General features: G+C 44.7%; 1 protein-coding gene across 1 annotated transcript; it reads left to right on the forward strand.

The window, feature by feature from the left end:
- Window positions 1-980: 980 nt before the first annotated feature.
- On the forward strand, window positions 981-8,927 carry LOC306861815 (uncharacterized protein; the record flags this gene model as incomplete). Its single annotated transcript, XM_079404303.1, has 11 exons — window positions 981-1,282; window positions 1,811-1,897; window positions 1,998-2,156; window positions 2,841-2,978; window positions 3,703-3,786; window positions 4,231-4,721; window positions 4,841-5,168; window positions 5,289-6,090; window positions 6,192-6,401; window positions 6,974-7,380; window positions 7,707-8,927. Exons 1-11 carry the CDS (start codon window positions 1,130-1,132, stop codon window positions 8,925-8,927), a joined length of 4,080 nt encoding a protein of 1,359 aa, XP_079260429.1. The 5' UTR covers window positions 981-1,129.
- Between the last annotated feature and the right edge of the window lie 12,580 nt (window positions 8,928-21,507).

Below are 21,507 nucleotides of genomic sequence, written 5' to 3' on the forward strand. Positions count from 1 at the left end.
AGGTTTTCTTAAGGTTAATATCATGCTGGCATTCGAAATGAAATTTTCTGTCAATGGAAAGGCAAGCTTTCGTGAACCCTTAACGTTCTTCTTAAGGAGATGGTTGATGCTGTTGGGCCGAGCATTACTTCTATTGTCAACAGTAGTCTACCTAATGGAGTTGTTCCAACAGGCCTTAAGCAGGCGGTTATTCAGCCACTTCTTAAAAAGCCTAATTTAGACCCTCAAGAACTGAAGAATTATCGGCCCGTCTCAAAACTACCACGCCTAGCAAAGATTTTAGAGAAGGTGGTTTGTTCCCAGTTAATGCCATTTTTCAGTAGGTATGAGATCTTAGACAAATTTCAGTCCGGTTTTAGAGTAGGTCACAGCACTGAGTCTGCACTTTTAAGAGTTGTTAATGACCTCCGTATAATCAGAGATGCAGGTAACGCGGCAGCTCTGATTTTATTGGACTTAAGTGCAGCTTTTGACACAATAGACCACGTGATTCTTATAAAGACTGTAGCTGCTGTCGGCAGCCAAAGGTTAGGTCTGTCAGAAGTGGGATTCGAACCCACGCCTCCAGGGGAGACTGCGACCTGAACGCTAGCTGCCGAAGGATAGTCCGACAATATTTCGAAAATGTCAAGCAATGTTGAACTGCACAGCCAATCGCGTCGAAGCGCTATAACATTTGGGCCAATCGCATCGAAGCGCTATAACATTTCCAGCCAATCAAAAAGCGCGATTCTTAACATTTTCTTAACATTCGTGACATTTGACCAATCAGAGTACACGGGGATGTCGACGGCGCGTTGCCGCGCATCACCGCTAGGTGGAGGGGTCAGCGCTTCTAGTCAGGTGTCAATCAAATTGCCGAACCGCGCCGAAGGTGTACGAAAGAATGGCATAATCCTCAGGGGGCGTGTCAAAGGTCAAAAAAGTTCAGTACCGAAGTTCATGACCAGCGAGCATCATCGCCGCGCGGAGATCAGCATCATTTCACGGAGGACATCACTTTTGTTGATCAAATACAGCGGATTACGACAGGTAAGAGATTATCATCTAATTGCATTTTTTTTTTTTTTTAATTAGCGTGTCGTTTTTAATTATTCTTTCAAAACTGTTTCATCGAACTCGAGGAAAAATGTCTGGCAAACAATACAAATCGCATAAAGCGATGTCGGACGCTGAATGGATTTCGCGTCTTAAAAAGTTTGCCAGAACAGGAATTTGGCCATCAAATGAGGGTAACAGGCCAGCTCCTCGACAGAAGAAGTGGTTCCAGATTTATCAAAGGGTGAGTGAGTGTTTGTTACCTTTGCATGACTGAGAAATAAAAAAAGACTGTTTGTTGACTTGCATAATCGAACATTATTAGTATCTTTGTTTAATGTATTTGCATAACAGAACAACACACAAGGCTTCAGTACAAACATGTACCTGATCCCATTCATTAGAGCAATGCAATGTGATGGCTTACACCACTGTAAACCAGGTGTCATAATTGTTTATAGACATTTATGTAGATAATGTTGCAGGTATTTTGAGATTTATGTTCATGAAAAGCTACAGGAAAGATGTTTGTGTACTGGGAAATTCAGAGATTTGAGAAGGTGGGGGAAGGGATGGTGAATGAATGATGGTGGTTTGAAGGTGTGAAATGTTCCTCTCTTGTTTGTCTCTCCTTTAAAGAAAGATGCCAGCTGTAACATTATATATAAAATAAATAGTGACTCATGTCCTAGAAATGAATGTATTAATTATGAATGTAATGCTCTTTTAAGGGACTCACTTGTATGCATTACATTTGTTATAATGCTTACAGATTGAGAAATGTCCGATGCAGTCTCGTGGCCAGACAACCTTGCTTGGAGGTGTGCTGAAATGCATCTGTGGTTTTCACACTCCAAAGGTAACATTACTGTAGCAAGTATTTTTTGTTAGTATTATTTACTGAAATAGTTTTCTTTAAGAATTGTTATATGTATTTTTTTTTTTTTGGTTGTCTTAAGCACCCCACTGTCTCTACTGGACCAGCAGAAAGGGCGGTGGAACAAACTGCTGCTGCTGGAACAGCAAAGAAGGCCATGGGGACAAATCAGCCTGGCACCCCGCCCCAGCCCCAGCCTACTGCACCCGTGGCAAAAATAGTTGCACCACAGTTGTCAATGGTAAGAATTACAATTTAATTTTTTTAAAGCATTGAAGTATGTGTTCAGTTCAAATTCGAGGAAGTACAGAAAGTAAGAATAAAAAAAAGAAAAAGCAAGAAAACTATGAGAGGGTGGCTTAGACCTGCTAATTTTCACACCTTTTGTACAATGGGGGCAGTTGCTGTCTGCTGATTGGTCGGTTTGAATGTCTCAGATTTGGTTTAAGTCACATGGTCAAGGATAAAAGAGAAATGTAACCTGTGTGCTTTCTCTCTTTCATCTCTGGGCTCTACTCTTGGATTGCCCTCTTCCTCTCTAACTGAGCTCTGCCTGGGTTGAAGGTCGCTGAGCTAGACTCATGTCCCTCATGGCATCTCTCTCTGTACTTCTCATGTGGTAAAGCTACATTTTCTCTTTTTCATTCTCTATCTCAGGTAACATTCCACATACACACTGGCTATTATTAATTGTACACGTTAATTATTCCATCATGCAAATACTTTGTAGCTATTTCAAGAGTAACCTAAGTCAGTGCTGCTAATAAATCATTCTGCTTATGGACTACATTTCCGTTCTGAAAGAAGTGTTTTTACCTGAAGGCTGCATTTACTTAAAATAGTAATATTTATATAAATAGTAATAAATGCTATTATCACACATTCTGTCTTCTCACTGAAATGTCAATTTTTTGCCCCTTTTTAGTTTACCAAACCAAGATTTACTGGCTCTCACATTGCTGCAGCAAAGCCAAATCTTAGTGTGGCCAGGAGACCTTCTCAGGTTCAAGTCCAGCCCAGCGCAGCAGTGTCTAGTGCCTCAGTACCAAGCACCACCGTCTCTGTAAGTACTAACATAATCAACATTGTATTTTATGAAGACACATTTCATGTTCCATTCTATCTAAATGATTAAACTTTTTAAAAATATCTTTAATACCAGAAGACCATATTTTAATAAAGGAAAAAGCAATATTATGTAGAATAAATAGATTTCATACAAACTACCATTCAAAAGTTTTTTTTAAAGAAATTGATAGTTTTATTGAACAAGGAGGCATTAAATTGGTCAAAAATCTCAGTAAAGACATTTAATGTTACATAAGATTTCTATTCAATACATAATGTTACAAAGGATTTCTATTTTGAAAAAATGCTGTTAATTCTGAAAACACCTCTGTAATGCAGTTTTATTAAGCATCAGCCATTTTCACATTTTCAACTAATAGTAAAAAATGTTTATGTTCAAGACAATGATTTCTGAAGGATCATATAACACTGAAGACTGGAGTAATGATGCTGAAAATTTGTTCTTGCCACCATAGAAATAAATTACATTTCACAATTTTAAATTGTAGTAATGTTTCACAATGTAACAATTTTTTATATTTGTTACTGTTTTTACTGTATTTTTGATCAAATGCAACCTTGGTGAGCAGAATAGGTTTCTTTTATAAACATTTGGACCCCAAACTTTTAAACTGTAGTATATGATTTAATCTAGGATGAGTTAAAGTTATTATGTTATATTTACAAAATCTATTATATTTCACTTCATGATTGTACAGACACTAGATCCTCAAGTTCCAGCCCCTGTCCCCAGAGCCACTGCAGATGTGTCCAGTCCTGCACAGCCATGCAGTATTGTCTCAGTAAGTAATTTCTTATTCTGTTGGTCTAAAAATTTAGTAAATCAGCTGTCGCCAGAAATCTACAGTCAAAATATTATCATAATGTAAATTGAGTTGACTTGATACTAATTTACTAATTATAAACAATGTGTAGAAGTTAACATATTCATGTGTCAAAATAAAGAGAGATTGTTTGAAAAATTACAGAAAATAATATTATTTTATATATTAAACAGGATTTCAGAATATAATTTTTTTTGTTCCTTTTTTGGATGACAGCATTGGATAATATAAAGTTATCAGTTTCATTGTCATACTAATCACTGTAATACCATTGAAGGTATTCAAGTAAAAACTATAATTACAATGATAATTTTATGTGAAAGAAGTGATGGATTAAAATAAAATGCTTATTAAATGAATTGCCTTCCTTGACTAAATGTTTTGTCTTTTTTTCCTTAACAGACAGCTCCTTCTGGGTCATTATTGCAAGCTCCATCTGTAGTTCCACTTCCTCGTTTGTGGTCGGAGACCTTGCCACCAGAGGATCACAAGTGGATTGGCAAAAGGCTTTTCAAAATGGGATCCAAGGGAAAGCCAGAGCTTCGTGATAACCTCCAGCTCTGGTATTACCCACCACAGCCAGCACTTATCTATAATCAGGCTCCAGCTCCAGACAGATTCTTTTGTCATTCTCTTCTGCTGTGGATGCCATACAAGCTGTGGAGGGTAAAGATTCTCTGTCCCAATCCTGCCTGCGGACAACATCAGCTGACAGGAGGCGGTCTGCACAAAAGAGCCCGGCAGGTTCTAGACATTGACAGAACATATAACATGGTCACAGAAACCCTCATCTGTACCAAGTGTAGAGCCTCGCATGTGTCCTGGAGTCATGCCGTCCTGCAACAGCTAGATCTGGGCCATCGTTCTGAGTTTCAGGTCATCCTCACAAGGAAGTAAGTACACTTTCATTCCTCATCCAGTTGTTAGCCCATCATCACATATATATGCAAATACTAATATCAAAAATCAAATATCTAAAATATATGAATGTGTGGATTTCGCTTTTCCTAAGGTATGCCTGTGATATGCGGGTCATCCGGCTCCTGCGTGAGCGTGGCTTAGGCAACAGCCCCACGCGGGTGATCAAGCAGCTGCGTGAAAACCACAGCGAGCAGTGGCTTCATCGTCTGGCCCGGTACACCACCCAATGTGTTGACTTCCTCAATCAACCCGGGGTGATGCCGGTAAAGTTCCAGGAGCCCCCAGAGCCTACAGTGGTCCCAAGCTGCAAGTGGCTGCTCACTGTTTACAGCCAAGACATCCTGACAAGGCTGGATGAAATCCATGCAAGGATAACATCCACTTATGGCTCTGTCTTGAAGATGGATTCCACTAAAAAGGTTAGTTGTGGATTTTTGTTTATTAATGCTGTTGTTTATATACATCACTGTATCTGTATTTTACATGGTGTGATGTTTGATTACATTTACAGCGTAACTTCATATCATCTCTTATTACAGATCACCAAGAAGCTGGCTGGGACAGCGAGGGGAACGGGACACTGGCTTACCTCTGTTGGCAACGAGTTTGGTCAGGTGCTCATAAGTGTGCTGACAGCCCAGGAAGGAGCAGGACTGGACATGATGGTAGACGGTCTGGTGAAAAGATACCAGCAGGCTGGTGTGGATCCACCTGCTGTGTTGTACGTGGACTGTGGGTGCTGCACCGAGGTGGGCGAGACCAAGCTGAAAACCAGATTCAGAGGCTGGCCAGATCTCGTGATACGCTTGGACATCTGGCATTTTATGCGCAGGATTGCCCTGGGGTGTACAACTGATGCCCATCAGCTGTACCCGATCTTCATGTCACGGCTATCAGCGTGCATCTTTGAATGGGATGCGGCTGATGTCTCTATGCTTCGCAAAGCAAAGAGAGAGCTGTTGATGTCCCAGGGTTGGCCTGCACTGACAGATGAAGATGTGAGCAAGCATCTGACCAGGGAGGAGCTGGCTCTACATTGCCGGAGGAGGACCTGTGGAGAGGAGACTACCATCCTTCTCCTTGAACGACTGCTTGCAGAGCTCCTGAGCAGCAAGGGCAACGACTCCCTGGGTGTTTCTCTTCTGGACCGAGAAAGGATGGAGCACATCTGGAGTGTCCAGAAGAAGCACGTTAAGTGTATCCAAGACCCCCCTGGTGTTGCGCTCTATACAGAGACAGGGAGCTTAACCAAGGGAGGTGTGCTTCTGAAGACATACAGATGTGCCAGAGGCTCCACTTCTCTCGAATCCTTTCATTTACACCTGAACCGTTTCATCCCAGGTACATCTTTGTCACACACACTGCGCATATGTACAGAAAGAACATTAAGTGTCTTTGTGTGTTTATTTAACACTCCCTAAAACTGTTGTGTCTGTTTACAGGGACCAGTGCAAACAGTCTGAACTTTCAGATTTATTTGCTGGAGGGTCTACACAGGTGGAACCAGGATCGGGAGGCGGCTTCCCTGTCATCGGAGCCATCAGCTTTACGCAGCTACACAGGAGAACTTGTTCACTGTGTTAACAGCAATTATGAAAAGCTGTTTGGGAGGAAAGTGGTCCCCATGTTTTGTCCCCCTGCACGTTACACCGGTAAGAGAATTTATTATTGTTAATTAACTTGCAATTCAATAATCTCAGTCGATATTTTATATTTAAGCCTATAAAGTCAGCATGATCAACTTTTTCTTGAAACATGCCCTCTGTCATCTGATTAATATTTTCTATCAAGTAAAAGGCCTTTCAGTATAATTGTAGAAATGTCTACCTTTAGCTCATACTTAACGTGTCATTTTGCTGTGAAATCTTTATTATTAGAAAGTAATTATTAGTAACATTTGGTGACATTTACTGTACTGAAGCAACTTTACTTAGGTTTACTTGATTAGAAAAACCAAGTTACATGTAAGTATCAAATATGCTCATCAGGTTTTTGAGGAACATTTATTTGTATGTCTCTCAGTCATCATTGTATTGCATTGCATTATATGTTTTGCCCCCACAGTTATAGGTTTCTGGCCTCTGAATAATTTTTTTTTTCTCCTCGACTATGAGCTACATGTTTTCACACTATTACACTATATGAGCTACTACAAATGCCTTATGTATCAAATATGATACACAACAATTTTATTTCATCCGTTTGTTTATTGTTTTTATTCCAGGTGAGCTCATTGGAGTGCAGTATCTGTTCCAGCAGACTGGTCAGGCACTGCAGGACATGAACCCAGACTCTGAGGAGACTGCAGAACTCATCGAGGACCTTAATGTGGAGGAACGAGATGAAGATGAGGGCTTCTGTGACATCAGCGAGGATCACACCATTGCTGATCCAGAGGTTGTTCTGTCACCACCCTCCTCCACACTGACACTGGCTTCTTCCACCCTGGTCACCAGCAGTGACACGGCTGTACTGGGCTCCACATCCCCTTCACTGGTCCCTGGCCCCACACTGTCTCCTTCATCACCTGGACCCTCAGGGACTGCTGTCTCACCTGTTCCCTCTGAAACGTCTGTTTCACCACTCCCCTCAGAGCCAGAGGATGCTGGTCAGGATGATGATGAAGAGACGGTAAGTGCCATTCCTCTGTATTTCTTTCAAATAAACTAGAATAATTCAAACAAGGATGGACCAACATCTACTGCTTTAAATCCAAACTTTGCTCAGATTTTCAACTAAAGTCATTAGTAGGCAACAAAGATGCATTGAGTCAAATCTCAAGTTTTATTTTGTTAGTGCTTTGTACTATACAGAATGTGTTTAACAGCTTCACATTGATAAACAGGAAAATAACAGAATCAATGGAACTAATTATGGAACTATGCATCAAAGAAATGTGATTATATTTTAAATTAAATTAAATATAAATTATATTTTGTGCTTGTGTTTTCGAAAAGGCTGTTGACTACCAAAATGTCCCGGGATATCAACATGTGGACAGGCTGTCAGAATATCTGGTGGAGCTCCGGGGTTACACAGCCCTCAGCCTGACCAATCAGGAAGCCAACACCATAATTGCACTTTGGCAGAACCTGGATGACCGAGACAAGCAACGGGTGGTGTATGCAGCTCGACACCAGAAGAGACTGCTGAGTGGACGCTTCAGAGTACCAAAGACGCCCACTAAAACCCCTGGAGTAGAGAGCACTACCAGAAGTGTGCTGGGTGCAAGCAGCGCACCTGCTCAGTGGCCTGACTGTTGCCGTCTGGTGGAGACCATCTTCATCAGGCTTTGCACTATTCACCCAAGCCCCAAAAGAAAAGGCAAGGGATCACTGTCGAGATGGTCTCTGATCCTCCAAGACTACAGAAGGATAAGGCAGCTTGTACTGGGCAACAGCTTGGTGATGGGAGGAACCTCAATGCAGCTGGTGGAGGTTAACCAGAACACCCTGATTCAGTGGTACAACAACAGACAGAAAAAGCAGGAGCTGTCTGTGCTGCTTCAGGGCATTCAGTTGCCTCAGACCCTCCCTGAAGCTCAGGAACCTCTCCAGGCTGCCAAATGCCCACGGATTGAGCCAGAACAACCAGCGGAGCAGCACCAGTACAAGCTACCAGAGAGTACAGCAGGTCAGGCAAAGCAGAGGCAGACTTCTACTGGACGACCCCCTCTAAGACCCAAGGCACCAGCACAGAGTCCTATGTTGGTTACGCCATCAGCACCTGGAGCATCAGCGCAGATGGTACCCAACATACTTATACCAGCAGCACCATGTTTTCAGGGTGTGCCGATGCTTCAGGGTGTGCCAGTGTTCCAGGGTCTGCAAATGGTTCAAAGACTCCCGATGGTCCAGGGAATGCCAGTGGTTCATGGTATGCCGATGCTTCAGGGAATCCCAATGGTTCAGGGGATGTCAATGATACAGCCACAGTTACAGCCTACAGTTGTGCAGGGCACCAGTTTACAACCTGCTACACCAGCTGCCAGCCCCCAAGCCATGCCCAAGAGACCCTACAAGAGAACTGTAGAGGCAAACACTTGCAAGAAGTGCGGGCAGTTCAAAACAAGTGCAACGGGACATAGCCAGTACAGGGGCCGGGTGTACTGCCCACAGACTGAGACTGTTACAAAAGAACAGTGGTTAGAGGAAATGCGGCGAACCGTTCCCAAATAATGTATATATTTGTATTTATTGTAGTGTTGTATATAGTTGTTTAAATATAGTTCACTATTGTTAATGTTTGTGTTGAACATTATTTAACTTTTTGTTTTTTAAACATTAATATTTTTTTAACTTTTTATTTACTGTTTTTAAACCCTTTTCATTTAACTTATTTAGTGTTTTTGAAAACTTGATATTTACCGTTTTATTTACCTTTTAATTTACTGTTTGAAAACTTATTTAATATTCATTACTGTTCTGTTAGCATAATTGTAAAATAAAAAACAAATTAGCAAATTATTGCTTTTTGATTTCTACTTTTATTTTCATTTTATCTCCCTTTTAATTTATTGTTGTTTGAAAACTTATTTAACATTTAATTTAATTCATTTAATACTTGTTACTGTTCTGTTGGCATAATTGTAAAATAAAAACAAATTGGCAAATGATTGCTCTTTTAATTTTACTTTCGTAACACTATTTCATCAGTACACTGCAACAATAAAACATGTCTATAAAAAGATAATTTGTACATTTTGTCATTCTTGTCACAGACATTTTTCAGCATATTAATTACTATTTTGCATTTTTTTTCATTAGAAATAACAGATTTGTGTCTGAATAAATTGAATAAATATCAACACAACAACTACAAATAACAATAATACGATTAATCAGAATAAATATCAATACAATAACTAATAATAACAACAAAAACACATTTACATTGGTATACTTTAATTTTCATGAAAGAATATCCAACAAAGTACATATGTTCATTTTATTAACCTTGAAACTTCCTTTATTTAATGAAATTAACAATATTACAAAAACGTGTCTTTAGCTGGATTCGAACCCCGGTCTTGGTGAGCACCTGCAATAGGAAACAGTGTAATTAAAATGCGCGATTTTCCCGCATGAAGAAGCCGGAAAATGTATCACTGCACGCATGCTAAGGAAGAACTGTCTTTGAACGTCAAATTTCACCCTCTCTTTTCTTCATTTCTCTTTTCTCTTCTTCCCCTTCTCTTTTTCTTTCTTCCCCCTCTTCTTCCCTTCTTCCCCCTCTTCTTCCCTTCTTCCCCATCTTTGACGGACTATTGTTCCCCAGCTTGAACGCAGCGCCTTAGACCGCTCGGCCATCCTGACCCCCTCAGCACGGTGTGCGCTGACCCGTTGGGGCTACACCTACAGGCAAGGATCTGGAACCTAGTGCTTCGCTGTTCTGCCCGTTAGGTCTACCGGCCTCGTTGGCGCAGTTAGGCAGCGCGTCAGTCTCATAATCTGAAGGTCGTGAGTTCGAGCCTCACACGGGGCAGCGTGGTGCTTTTTGATAGCTGAGAGCGCTTAGACGAAAGAGCGGTTTTCTCTGTTCCCTTCCGTGTGCACAGCTCCTCTGGAGGGCGGACGGCATGACGTTTTGTGAGAAACTGTGAGGTTGCAGGTGAATTCCCCGAACCCCATCCATCGACATTGCATTCAGTCCTATGCCGTCCTTTGATATACAATGTAATCGAAATTCAGCATTCATGCTGGGCTAACGCTGAACGAATGCAGTAATAGCATCCCTCTCATATTCATGCAACATGTGGCAGTGTCCTTGTCAGGTTTTCTTAAGGTTAATATCATGCTGGCATTCGAAATGAAATTTTCTGTCAATGGAAAGGCAAGCTTTCGTGAACCCTTAACGTTCTTCTTAAGGAGATGGTTGATGCTGTTGGGCCGAGCATTACTTCTATTGTCAACAGTAGTCTACCTAATGGAGTTGTTCCAACAGGCCTTAAGCAGGCGGTTATTCAGCCACTTCTTAAAAAGCCTAATTTAGACCCTCAAGAACTGAAGAATTATCGGCCCGTCTCAAAACTACCACGCCTAGCAAAGATTTTAGAGAAGGTGGTTTGTTCCCAGTTAATGCCATTTTTCAGTAGGTATGAGATCTTAGACAAATTTCAGTCCGGTTTTAGAGTAGGTCACAGCACTGAGTCTGCACTTTTAAGAGTTGTTAATGACCTCCGTATAATCAGAGATGCAGGTAACGCGGCAGCTCTGATTTTATTGGACTTAAGTGCAGCTTTTGACACAATAGACCACGTGATTCTTATAAAGACTGTAGCTGCTGTCGGCAGCCAAAGGTTAGGTCTGTCAGAAGTGGGATTTGAACCCACGCCTCCAGGGGAGACTGCGACCTGAACGCAGCGCCTTAGACCGCTCGGCCATCCTGACCCCCCCAGCACGGTGTGCGCTGACCCGTTGGGGCTACACCTACAGGCAAGGATCTGGAACCTAGTGCTTCGCTGTTCTGCCCGTTAGGTCTACCGGCCTCGTTGGCGCAGTTAGGCAGTGCGTCAGTCTCATAATCTGAAGGTCGTGAGTTCGAGCCTCACACGGGGCAGCGTGGTGCTTTTTGATAGCTGAGAGCGCTTAGACGAAAGAGCGGTTTTCTCTGTTCCCTTCCGTGTGCACAGCTCCTCTGGAGGGCGGACGGCATGACGTTTTGTGAGAAACTGTGAGGTTGCAGGTGAATTCCCCGAACCCCATCCATCGACATTGCATTCAGTCCTATGCCGTCCTTTGATATACAATGTAATCGAAATTCAGCATTCATGCTGGGCTAACGCTGAACGAATGCAGTAATAGCATCCCTCTCATATTCATGCAACATGTGGCAGTGTCCTTGTCAGGTTTTCTTAAGGTTAATATCATGCTGGCATTCGAAATGAAATTTTCTGTCAATGGAAAGGCAAGCTTTCGTGAACCCTTAACGTTCTTCTTAAGGAGATGGTTGATGCTGTTGGGCCGAGCATTACTTCTATTGTCAACAGTAGTCTACCTAATGGAGTTGTTCCAACAGGCCTTAAGCAGGCGGTTATTCAGCCACTTCTTAAAAAGCCTAATTTAGACCCTCAAGAACTGAAGAATTATCGGCCCGTCTCAAAACTACCACGCCTAGCAAAGATTTTAGAGAAGGTGGTTTGTTCCCAGTTAATGCCATTTTTCAGTAGGTATGAGATCTTAGACAAATTTCAGTCCGGTTTTAGAGTAGGTCACAGCACTGAGTCTGCACTTTTAAGAGTTGTTAATGACCTCCGTATAATCAGAGATGCAGGTAACGCGGCAGCTCTGATTTTATTGGACTTAAGTGCAGCTTTTGACACAATAGACCACGTGATTCTTATAAAGACTGTAGCTGCTGTCGGCAGCCAAAGGTTAGGTCTGTCAGAAGTGGGATTCGAACCCACGCCTCCAGGGGAGACTGCGACCTGAACGCAGCGCCTTAGACAGCTCAGCCATCCTGACCCCCCCAGCACGGTGTGCGCTGACCCGTTGGGGCTACACCTACAGGCAAGGATCTGGAACCTAGTGCTTCGCTGTTCTGCCCGCTAGGTCTACCGGCCTCGTTGGCGCAGTTAGGCAGCGCGTCAGTCTCATAATCTGAAGGTCGTGAGTTTGAGCCTCACACGGGGCAGCGTGGTGCTTTTTGATAGCTGAGAGCGCTTAGACGAAAGAGCGGTTTTCTCTGTTCCCTTCCGTGTGCACAGCTCCTCTGGAGGGCGGACGGCATGACGTTTTGTGAGAAACTGTGAGGTTGCAGGTGAATTCCCCGAACCCCATCCATCGACATTGCATTCAGTCCTATGCCGTCCTTTGATATACAATGTAATCGAAATTCAGCATTCATGCTGGGCTAACGCTGAACGAATGCAGTAATAGCATCCCTCTCATATTCATGCAACATGTGGCAGTGTCCTTGTCAGGTTTTCTTAAGGTTAATATCATGCTGGCATTCGAAATGAAATTTTCTGTCAATGGAAAGGCAAGCTTTCGTGAACCCTTAACGTTCTTCTTAAGGAGATGGTTGATGCTGTTGGGCCGAGCATTACCTCTATTGTCAACAGTAGTCTACCTAATGGAGTTGTTCCAACAGGCCTTAAGCAGGCGGTTATTCAGCCACTTCTTAAAAAGCCTAATTTAGACCCTCAAGAACTGAAGAATTATCGGCCCGTCTCAAAACTACCACGCCTAGCAAAGTTTTTAGAGAAGGTGGTTTGTTCCCAGTTAAAGCCATTTTTCAGTAGGTATGAGATCTTAGACAAATTTCAGTCCGGTTTTAGAGTAGGTCACAGCACTGAGTCTGCACTTTTAAGAGTTGTTAATGACCTCCGTATAATCAGAGATGCAGGTAACGCGGCAGCTCTGATTTTATTGGACTTAAGTGCAGCTTTTGACACAATAGACCACGTGATTCTTATAAAGACTGTAGCTGCTGTCGGCAGCCAAAGGTTAGGTCTGTCAGAAGTGGGATTTGAACCCACGCCTCCAGGGGAGACTGCGACCTGAACGCAGCGCCTTAGACCGCTCGGCCATCCTGACCCCCCCAGCACGGTGTGCGCTGACCCGTTGGGGCTACACCTACAGGCAAGGATCTGGAACCTAGTGCTTCGCTGTTCTGCCCGTTAGGTCTACCGGCCTCGTTGGCGCAGTTAGGCAGTGCGTCAGTCTCATAATCTGAAGGTCGTGAGTTCGAGCCTCACACGGGGCAGCGTGGTGCTTTTTGATAGCTGAGAGCGCTTAGACGAAAGAGCGGTTTTCTCTGTTCCCTTCCGTGTGCACAGCTCCTCTGGAGGGCGGACGGCATGACGTTTTGTGAGAAACTGTGAGGTTGCAGGTGAATTCCCCGAACCCCATCCATCGACATTGCATTCAGTCCTATGCCGTCCTTTGATATACAATGTAATCGAAATTCAGCATTCATGCTGGGCTAACGCTGAACGAATGCAGTAATAGCATCCCTCTCATATTCATGCAACATGTGGCAGTGTCCTTGTCAGGTTTTCTTAAGGTTAATATCATGCTGGCATTCGAAATGAAATTTTCTGTCAATGGAAAGGCAAGCTTTCGTGAACCCTTAACGTTCTTCTTAAGGAGATGGTTGATGCTGTTGGGCCGAGCATTACTTCTATTGTCAACAGTAGTCTACCTAATGGAGTTGTTCCAACAGGCCTTAAGCAGGCGGTTATTCAGCCACTTCTTAAAAAGCCTAATTTAGACCCTCAAGAACTGAAGAATTATCGGCCCGTCTCAAAACTACCACGCCTAGCAAAGTTTTTAGAGAAGGTGGTTTGTTCCCAGTTAAAGCCATTTTTCAGTAGGTATGAGATCTTAGACAAATTTCAGTCCGGTTTTAGAGTAGGTCACAGCACTGAGTCTGCACTTTTAAGAGTTGTTAATGACCTCCGTATAATCAGAGATGCAGGTAACGCGGCACCTCTGATTTTATTGGACTTAAGTGCAGCTTTTGACACAATAGACCACGTGATTCTTATAAAGACTGTAGCTGCTGTCGGCAGCCAAAGGTTAGGTCTGTCAGAAGTGGGATTCGAACCCACGCCTCCAGGGGAGACTGCGACCTGAACGCAGCGCCTTAGACCGCTCGGCCATCCTGACCCCCCCAGCACGGTGTGCGCTGACCCGTTGGGGCTACACCTACAGGCAAGGATCTGGAACCTAGTGCTTCGCTGTTCTGCCCGTTAGGTCTACCGGCCTCGTTGGCGCAGTTAGGCAGCGCGTCAGTCTCATAATCTGAAGGTCGTGAGTTCGAGCCTCACACGGGGCAGCGTGGTGCTTTTTGATAGCTGAGAGCGCTTAGACGAAAGAGCGGTTTTCTCTGTTCCCTTCCGTGTGCACAGCTCCTCTGGAGGGCGGACGGCATGACGTTTTGTGAGAAACTGTGAGGTTGCAGGTGAATTCCCCGAACCCCATCCATCGACATTGCATTCAGTCCTATGCCGTCCTTTGATATACAATGTAATCGAAATTCAGCATTCATGCTGGGCTAACGCTGAACGAATGCAGTAATAGCATCCCTCTCATATTCATGCAACATGTGGCAGTGTCCTTGTCAGGTTTTCTTAAGGTTAATATCATGCTGGCATTCGAAATGAAATTTTCTGTCAATGGAAAGGCAAGCTTTCGTGAACCCTTAACGTTCTTCTTAAGGAGATGGTTGATGCTGTTGGGCCGAGCATTACCTCTATTGTCAACAGTAGTCTACCTAATGGAGTTGTTCCAACAGGCCTTAAGCAGGCGGTTATTCAGCCACTTCTTAAAAAGCCTAATTTAGACCCTCAAGAACTGAAGAATTATCGGCCCGTCTCAAAACTACCACGCCTAGCAAAGATTTTAGAGAAGGTGGTTTGTTCCCAGTTAATGCCATTTTTCAGTAGGTATGAGATCTTAGACAAATTTCAGTCCGGTTTTAGAGTAGGTCACAGCACTGAGTCTGCACTTTTAAGAGTTGTTAATGACCTCCGTATAATCAGAGATGCAGGTAACGCGGCAGCTCTGATTTTATTGGACTTAAGTGCAGCTTTTGACACAATAGACCACGTGATTCTTATAAAGACTGTAGCTGCTGTCGGCAGCCAAAGGTTAGGTCTGTCAGAAGTGGGATTTGAACCCACGCCTCCAGGGGAGACTGCGACCTGAACGCAGCGCCTTAGACCGCTCGGCCATCCTGACCCCCCCAACACGGTGTGCGCTGACCCGTTGGGGCTACACCTACAGGCAAGGATCTGGAACCTAGTGCTTCGCTGTTCTGCCCGTTAGGTCTACCGGCCTCGTTGGCGCAGTTAGGCAGTGCGTCAGTCTCATAATCTGAAGGTCGTGAGTTCGAGCCTCACACGGGGCAGCGTGGTGCTTTTTGATAGCTGAGAGCGCTTAGACGAAAGAGCGGTTTTCTCTGTTCCCTTCCGTGTGCACAGCTCCTCTGGAGGGCGGACGGCATGACGTTTTGTGAGAAACTGTGAGGTTGCAGGTGAATTCCCCGAACCCCATCCATCGACATTGCATTCAGTCCTATGCCGTCCTTTGATATACAATGTAATCGAAATTCAGCATTCATGCTGGGCTAACGCTGAACGAATGCAGTAATAGCATCCCTCTCATATTCATGCAACATGTGGCAGTGTCCTTGTCAGGTTTTCTTAAGGTTAATATCATGCTGGCATTCGAAATGAAATTTTCTGTCAATGGAAAGGCAAGCTTTCGTGAACCCTTAACGTTCTTCTTAAGGAGATGGTTGATGCTGTTGGGCCGAGCATTACTTCTATTGTCAACAGTAGTCTACCTAATGGAGTTGTTCCAACAGGCCTTAAGCAGGCGGTTATTCAGCCACTTCTTAAAAAGCCTAATTTAGACCCTCAAGAACTGAAGAATTATCGGCCCGTCTCAAAACTACCACGCCTAGCAAAGATTTTAGAGAAGGTGGTTTGTTCCCAGTTAATGCCATTTTTCAGTAGGTATGAGATCTTAGACAAATTTCAGTCCGGTTTTAGAGTAGGTCACAGCACTGAGTCTGCACTTTTAAGAGTTGTTAATGACCTCCGTATAATCAGAGATGCAGGTAACGCGGCAGCTCTGATTTTATTGGACTTAAGTGCAGCTTTTGACACAATAGACCACGTGATTCTTATAAAGACTGTAGCTGCTGTCGGCAGCCAAAGGTTAGGTCTGTCAGAAGTGGGATTCGAACCCACGCCTCCAGGGGAGACTGCGACCTGAACGCAGCGCCTTAGACCGCTCGGCCATCCTGACCCCCCCAGCACGGTGTGCGCTGACCCGTTGGGGCTACACCTACAGGCAAGGATCTGGAACCTAGTGCTTCGCTGTTCTGCCCGTTAGGTCTACCGGCCTCGTTGGCGCAGTTAGGCAGCGCGTCAGTCTCATAATCTGAAGGTCGAGAGTTTGAGCCTCACACGGGGCAGCGTGGTGCTTTTTGATAGCTGAGAGCGCTTAGACGAAAGAGCGGTTTTCTCTGTTCCCTTCCGTGTGCACAGCTCCTCTGGAGGGCGGACGGCATGACGTTTTGTGAGAAACTGTGAGGTTGCAGGTGAATTCCCCGAACCCCATCCATCGACATTGCATTCAGTCCTATGCCGTCCTTTGATATACAATGTAATCGAAATTCAGCATTCATGCTGGGCTAACGCTGAACGAATGCAGTAATAGCATCCCTCTCATATTCATGCAACATGTGGCAGTGTCCTTGTCAGGTTTTCTTAAGGTTAATATCATGCTGGCATTCGAAATGAAATTTTCTGTCAATGGAAAGGCAAGCTTTCGTGAACCCTTAACGTTCTTCTTAAGGAGATGGTTGATGCTGTTGGGCCGAGCATTACTTCTATTGTCAACAGTAGTCTACCTAATGGAGTTGTTCCAACAGGCCTTAAGCAGGCGGTTATTCAGCCACTTCTTAAAAAGCCTAATTTAGACCCTCAAGAACTGAAGAATTATCGGCCCGTCTCAAAACTACCACGCCTAGCAAAGATTTTAGAGAAGGTGGTTTGTTCCCAGTTAATGCCATTTTTCAGTAGGTATGAGATCTTAGACAAATTTCAGTCCGGTTTTAGAGTAGGTCACAGCACTGAGTCTGCACTTTTAAGAGTTGTTAATGACCTCCGTATAATCAGAGATGCAGGTAACGCGGCAGCTCTGATTTTATTGGACTTAAGTGCAGCTTTTGACACAATAGACCACGTGATTCTTATAAAGACTGTAGCTGCTGTCGGCAGCCAAAGGTTAGGTCTGTCAGAAGTGGGATTCGAACCCACGCCTCCAGGGGAGACTGCGACCTGAACGCAGCGCCTTAGACCGCTCGGCCATCCTGACCCCCCCAGCACGGTGTGCGCTGACCCGTTGGGGCTACACCTACAGGCAAGGATCTGGAACCTAGTGCTTCGCTGTTCTGCCCGTTAGGTCTACCGGCCTCGTTGGCGCAGTTAGGCAGCGCGTCAGTCTCATAATCTGAAGGTCGTGAGTTCGAGCCTCACACGGGGCAGCGTGGTGCTTTTTGATAGCTGAGAGCGCTTAGACGAAAGAGCGGTTTTCTCTGTTCCCTTCCGTGTGCACAGCTCCTCTGGAGGGCGGACGGCATGACGTTTTGTGAGAAACTGTGAGGTTGCAGGTGAATTCCCCGAACCCCATCCATCGACATTGCATTCAGTCCTATGCCGTCCTTTGATATACAATGTAATCGAAATTCAGCATTCATGCTGGGCTAACGCTGAACGAATGCAGTAATAGCATCCCTCTCATATTCATGCAACATGTGGCAGTGTCCTTGTCAGGTTTTCTTAAGGTTAATATCATGCTGGCATTCGAAATGAAATTTTCTGTCAATGGAAAGGCAAGCTTTCGTGAACCCTTAACGTTCTTCTTAAGGAGATGGTTGATGCTGTTGGGCCGAGCATTACTTCTATTGTCAACAGTAGTCTACCTAATGGAGTTGTTCCAACAGGCCTTAAGCAGGCGGTTATTCAGCCACTTCTTAAAAAGCCTAATTTAGACCCTCAAGAACTGAAGAATTATCGGCCCGTCTCAAAACTACCACGCCTAGCAAAGATTTTAGAGAAGGTGGTTTGTTCCCAGTTAATGCCATTTTTCAGTAGGTATGAGATCTTAGACAAATTTCAGTCCGGTTTTAGAGTAGGTCACAGCACTGAGTCTGCACTTTTAAGAGTTGTTAATGACCTCCGTATAATCAGAGATGCAGGTAACGCGGCAGCTCTGATTTTATTGGACTTAAGTGCAGCTTTTGACACAATAGACCACGTGATTCTTATAAAGACTGTAGCTGCTGTCGGCAGCCAAAGGTTAGGTCTGTCAGAAGTGGGATTCGAACCCACGCCTCCAGGGGAGACTGCGACCTGAACGCAGCGCCTTAGACCGCTCGGCCATCCTGACCCCCCCAGCACGGTGTGCGCTGACCCGTTGGGGCTACACCTACAGGCAAGGATCTGGAACCTAGTGCTTCGCTGTTCTGCCCGTTAGGTCTACCGGCCTCGTTGGCGCAGTTAGGCAGCGCGTCAGTCTCATAATCTGAAGGTCGTGAGTTCGAGCCTCACACGGGGCAGCGTGGTGCTTTTTGATAGCTGAGAGCGCTTAGACGAAAGAGCGGTTTTCTCTGTTCCCTTCCGTGTGCACAGCTCCTCTGGAGGGCGGACGGCATGACGTTTTGTGAGAAACTGTGAGGTTGCAGGTGAATTCCCCGAACCCCATCCATCGACATTGCATTCAGTCCTATGCCGTCCTTTGATATACAATGTAATCGAAATTCAGCATTCATGCTGGGCTAACGCTGAACGAATGCAGTAATAGCATCCCTCTCATATTCATGCAACATGTGGCAGTGTCCTTGTCAGGTTTTCTTAAGGTTAATATCATGCTGGCATTCGAAATGAAATTTTCTGTCAATGGAAAGGCAAGCTTTCGTGAACCCTTAACGTTCTTCTTAAGGAGATGGTTGATGCTGTTGGGCCGAGCATTACTTCTATTGTCAACAGTAGTCTACCTAATGGAGTTGTTCCAACAGGCCTTAAGCAGGCGGTTATTCAGCCACTTCTTAAAAAGCCTAATTTAGACCCTCAAGAACTGAAGAATTATCGGCCCGTCTCAAAACTACCACGCCTAGCAAAGATTTTAGAGAAGGTGGTTTGTTCCCAGTTAATGCCATTTTTCAGTAGGTATGAGATCTTAGACAAATTTCAGTCCGGTTTTAGAGTAGGTCACAGCACTGAGTCTGCACTTTTAAGAGTTGTTAATGACCTCCGTATAATCAGAGATGCAGGTAACGCGGCAGCTCTGATTTTATTGGACTTAAGTGCAGCTTTTGACACAATAGACCACGTGATTCTTATAAAGACTGTAGCTGCTGTCGGCAGCCAAAGGTTAGGTCTGTCAGAAGTGGGATTCGAACCCACGCCTCCAGGGGAGACTGCGACCTGAACGCAGCGCCTTAGACCGCTCGGCCATCCTGACCCCCCCAGCATGGTGTGCGCTGACCCGTTGGGGCTACACCTACAGGCAAGGATCTGGAACCTAGTGCTTCGCTGTTCTGCCCGTTAGGTCTACCGGCCTCGTTGGCGCAGTTAGGCAGCGCGTCAGTCTCATAATCTGAAGGTCGTGAGTTCGAGCCTCACACGGGGCAGCGTGGTGCTTTTTGATAGCTGAGAGCGCTTAGACGAAAGAGCGGTTTTCTCTGTTCCCTTCCGTGTGCACAGCTCCTCTGGAGGGCGGACGGCATGACGTTTTGTGAGAAACTGTAAGGTTGCAGGTGAATTCCCCGAACCCCATCCATCGACATTGCATTCAGTCCTATGCCGTCCTTTGATATACAATGTAATCGAAATTCAGCATTCATGCTGGGCTAACGCTGAACGAATGCAGTAATAGCATCCCTCTCATATTCATGCAACATGTGGCAGTGTCCTTGTCAGGTTTTCTTAAGGTTAATATCATGCTGGCATTCGAAATGAAATTTTCTGTCAATGGAAAGGCAAGCTTTCGTGAACCCTTAACGTTCTTCTTAAGGAGATGGTTGATGCTGTTGGGCCGAGCATTACTTCTATTGTCAACAGTAGTCTACCTAATGGAGTTGTTCCAACAGGCCTTAAGCAGGCGGTTATTCAGCCACTTCTTAAAAAGCCTAATTTAGACCCTCAAGAACTGAAGAATTATCGGCCCGTCTCAAAACTACCACGCCTAGCAAAGTTTTTAGAGAAGGTGGTTTGTTCCCAGTTAAAGCCATTTTTCAGTAGGTATGAGATCTTAGACAAATTTCAGTCCGGTTTTAGAGTAGGTCACAGCACTGAGTCTGCACTTTTAAGAGTTGTTAATGACCTCCGTATAATCAGAGATGCAGGTAACGCGGCACCTCTGATTTTATTGGACTTAAGTGCAGCTTTTGACACAATAGACCACGTGATTCTTATAAAGACTGTAGCTGCTGTCGGCAGCCAAAGGTTAGGTCTGTCAGAAGTGGGATTCGAACCCACGCCTCCAGGGGAGACTGCGACCTGAACGCAGCGCCTTAGACCGCTCGGCCATCCTGACCCCCCCAGCATGGTGTGCGCTGACCCGTTGGGGCTACACCTACAGGCAAGGATCTGGAACCTAGTGCTTCGCTGTTCTGCCCGTTAGGTCTACCGGCCTCGTTGGCGCAGTTAGGCAGCGCGTCAGTCTCATAATCTGAAGGTCGTGAGTTCGAGCCTCACACGGGGCAGCGTGGTGCTTTTTGATAGCTGAGAGCGCTTAGACGAAAGAGCGGTTTTCTCTGTTCCCTTCCGTGTGCACAGCTCCTCTGGAGGGCGGACGGCATGACGTTTTGTGAGAAACTGTAAGGTTGCAGGTGAATTCCCCGAACCCCATCCATCGACATTGCATTCAGTCCTATGCCGTCCTTTGATATACAATGTAATCGAAATTCAGCATTCATGCTGGGCTAACGCTGAACGAATGCAGTAATAGCATCCCTCTCATATTCATGCAACATGTGGCAGTGTCCTTGTCAGGTTTTCTTAAGGTTAATATCATGCTGGCATTCGAAATGAAATTTTCTGTCAATGGAAAGGCAAGCTTTCGTGAACCCTTAACGTTCTTCTTAAGGAGATGGTTGATGCTGTTGGGCCGAGCATTACTTCTATTGTCAACAGTAGTCTACCTAATGGAGTTGTTCCAACAGGCCTTAAGCAGGCGGTTATTCAGCCACTTCTTAAAAAGCCTAATTTAGACCCTCAAGAACTGAAGAATTATCGGC

Source organism: Barbus barbus (genome assembly GCF_936440315.1).
Source record: "Barbus barbus genome assembly, chromosome: 42".
Taxonomy (NCBI): domain Eukaryota; kingdom Metazoa; phylum Chordata; class Actinopteri; order Cypriniformes; family Cyprinidae; genus Barbus; species Barbus barbus.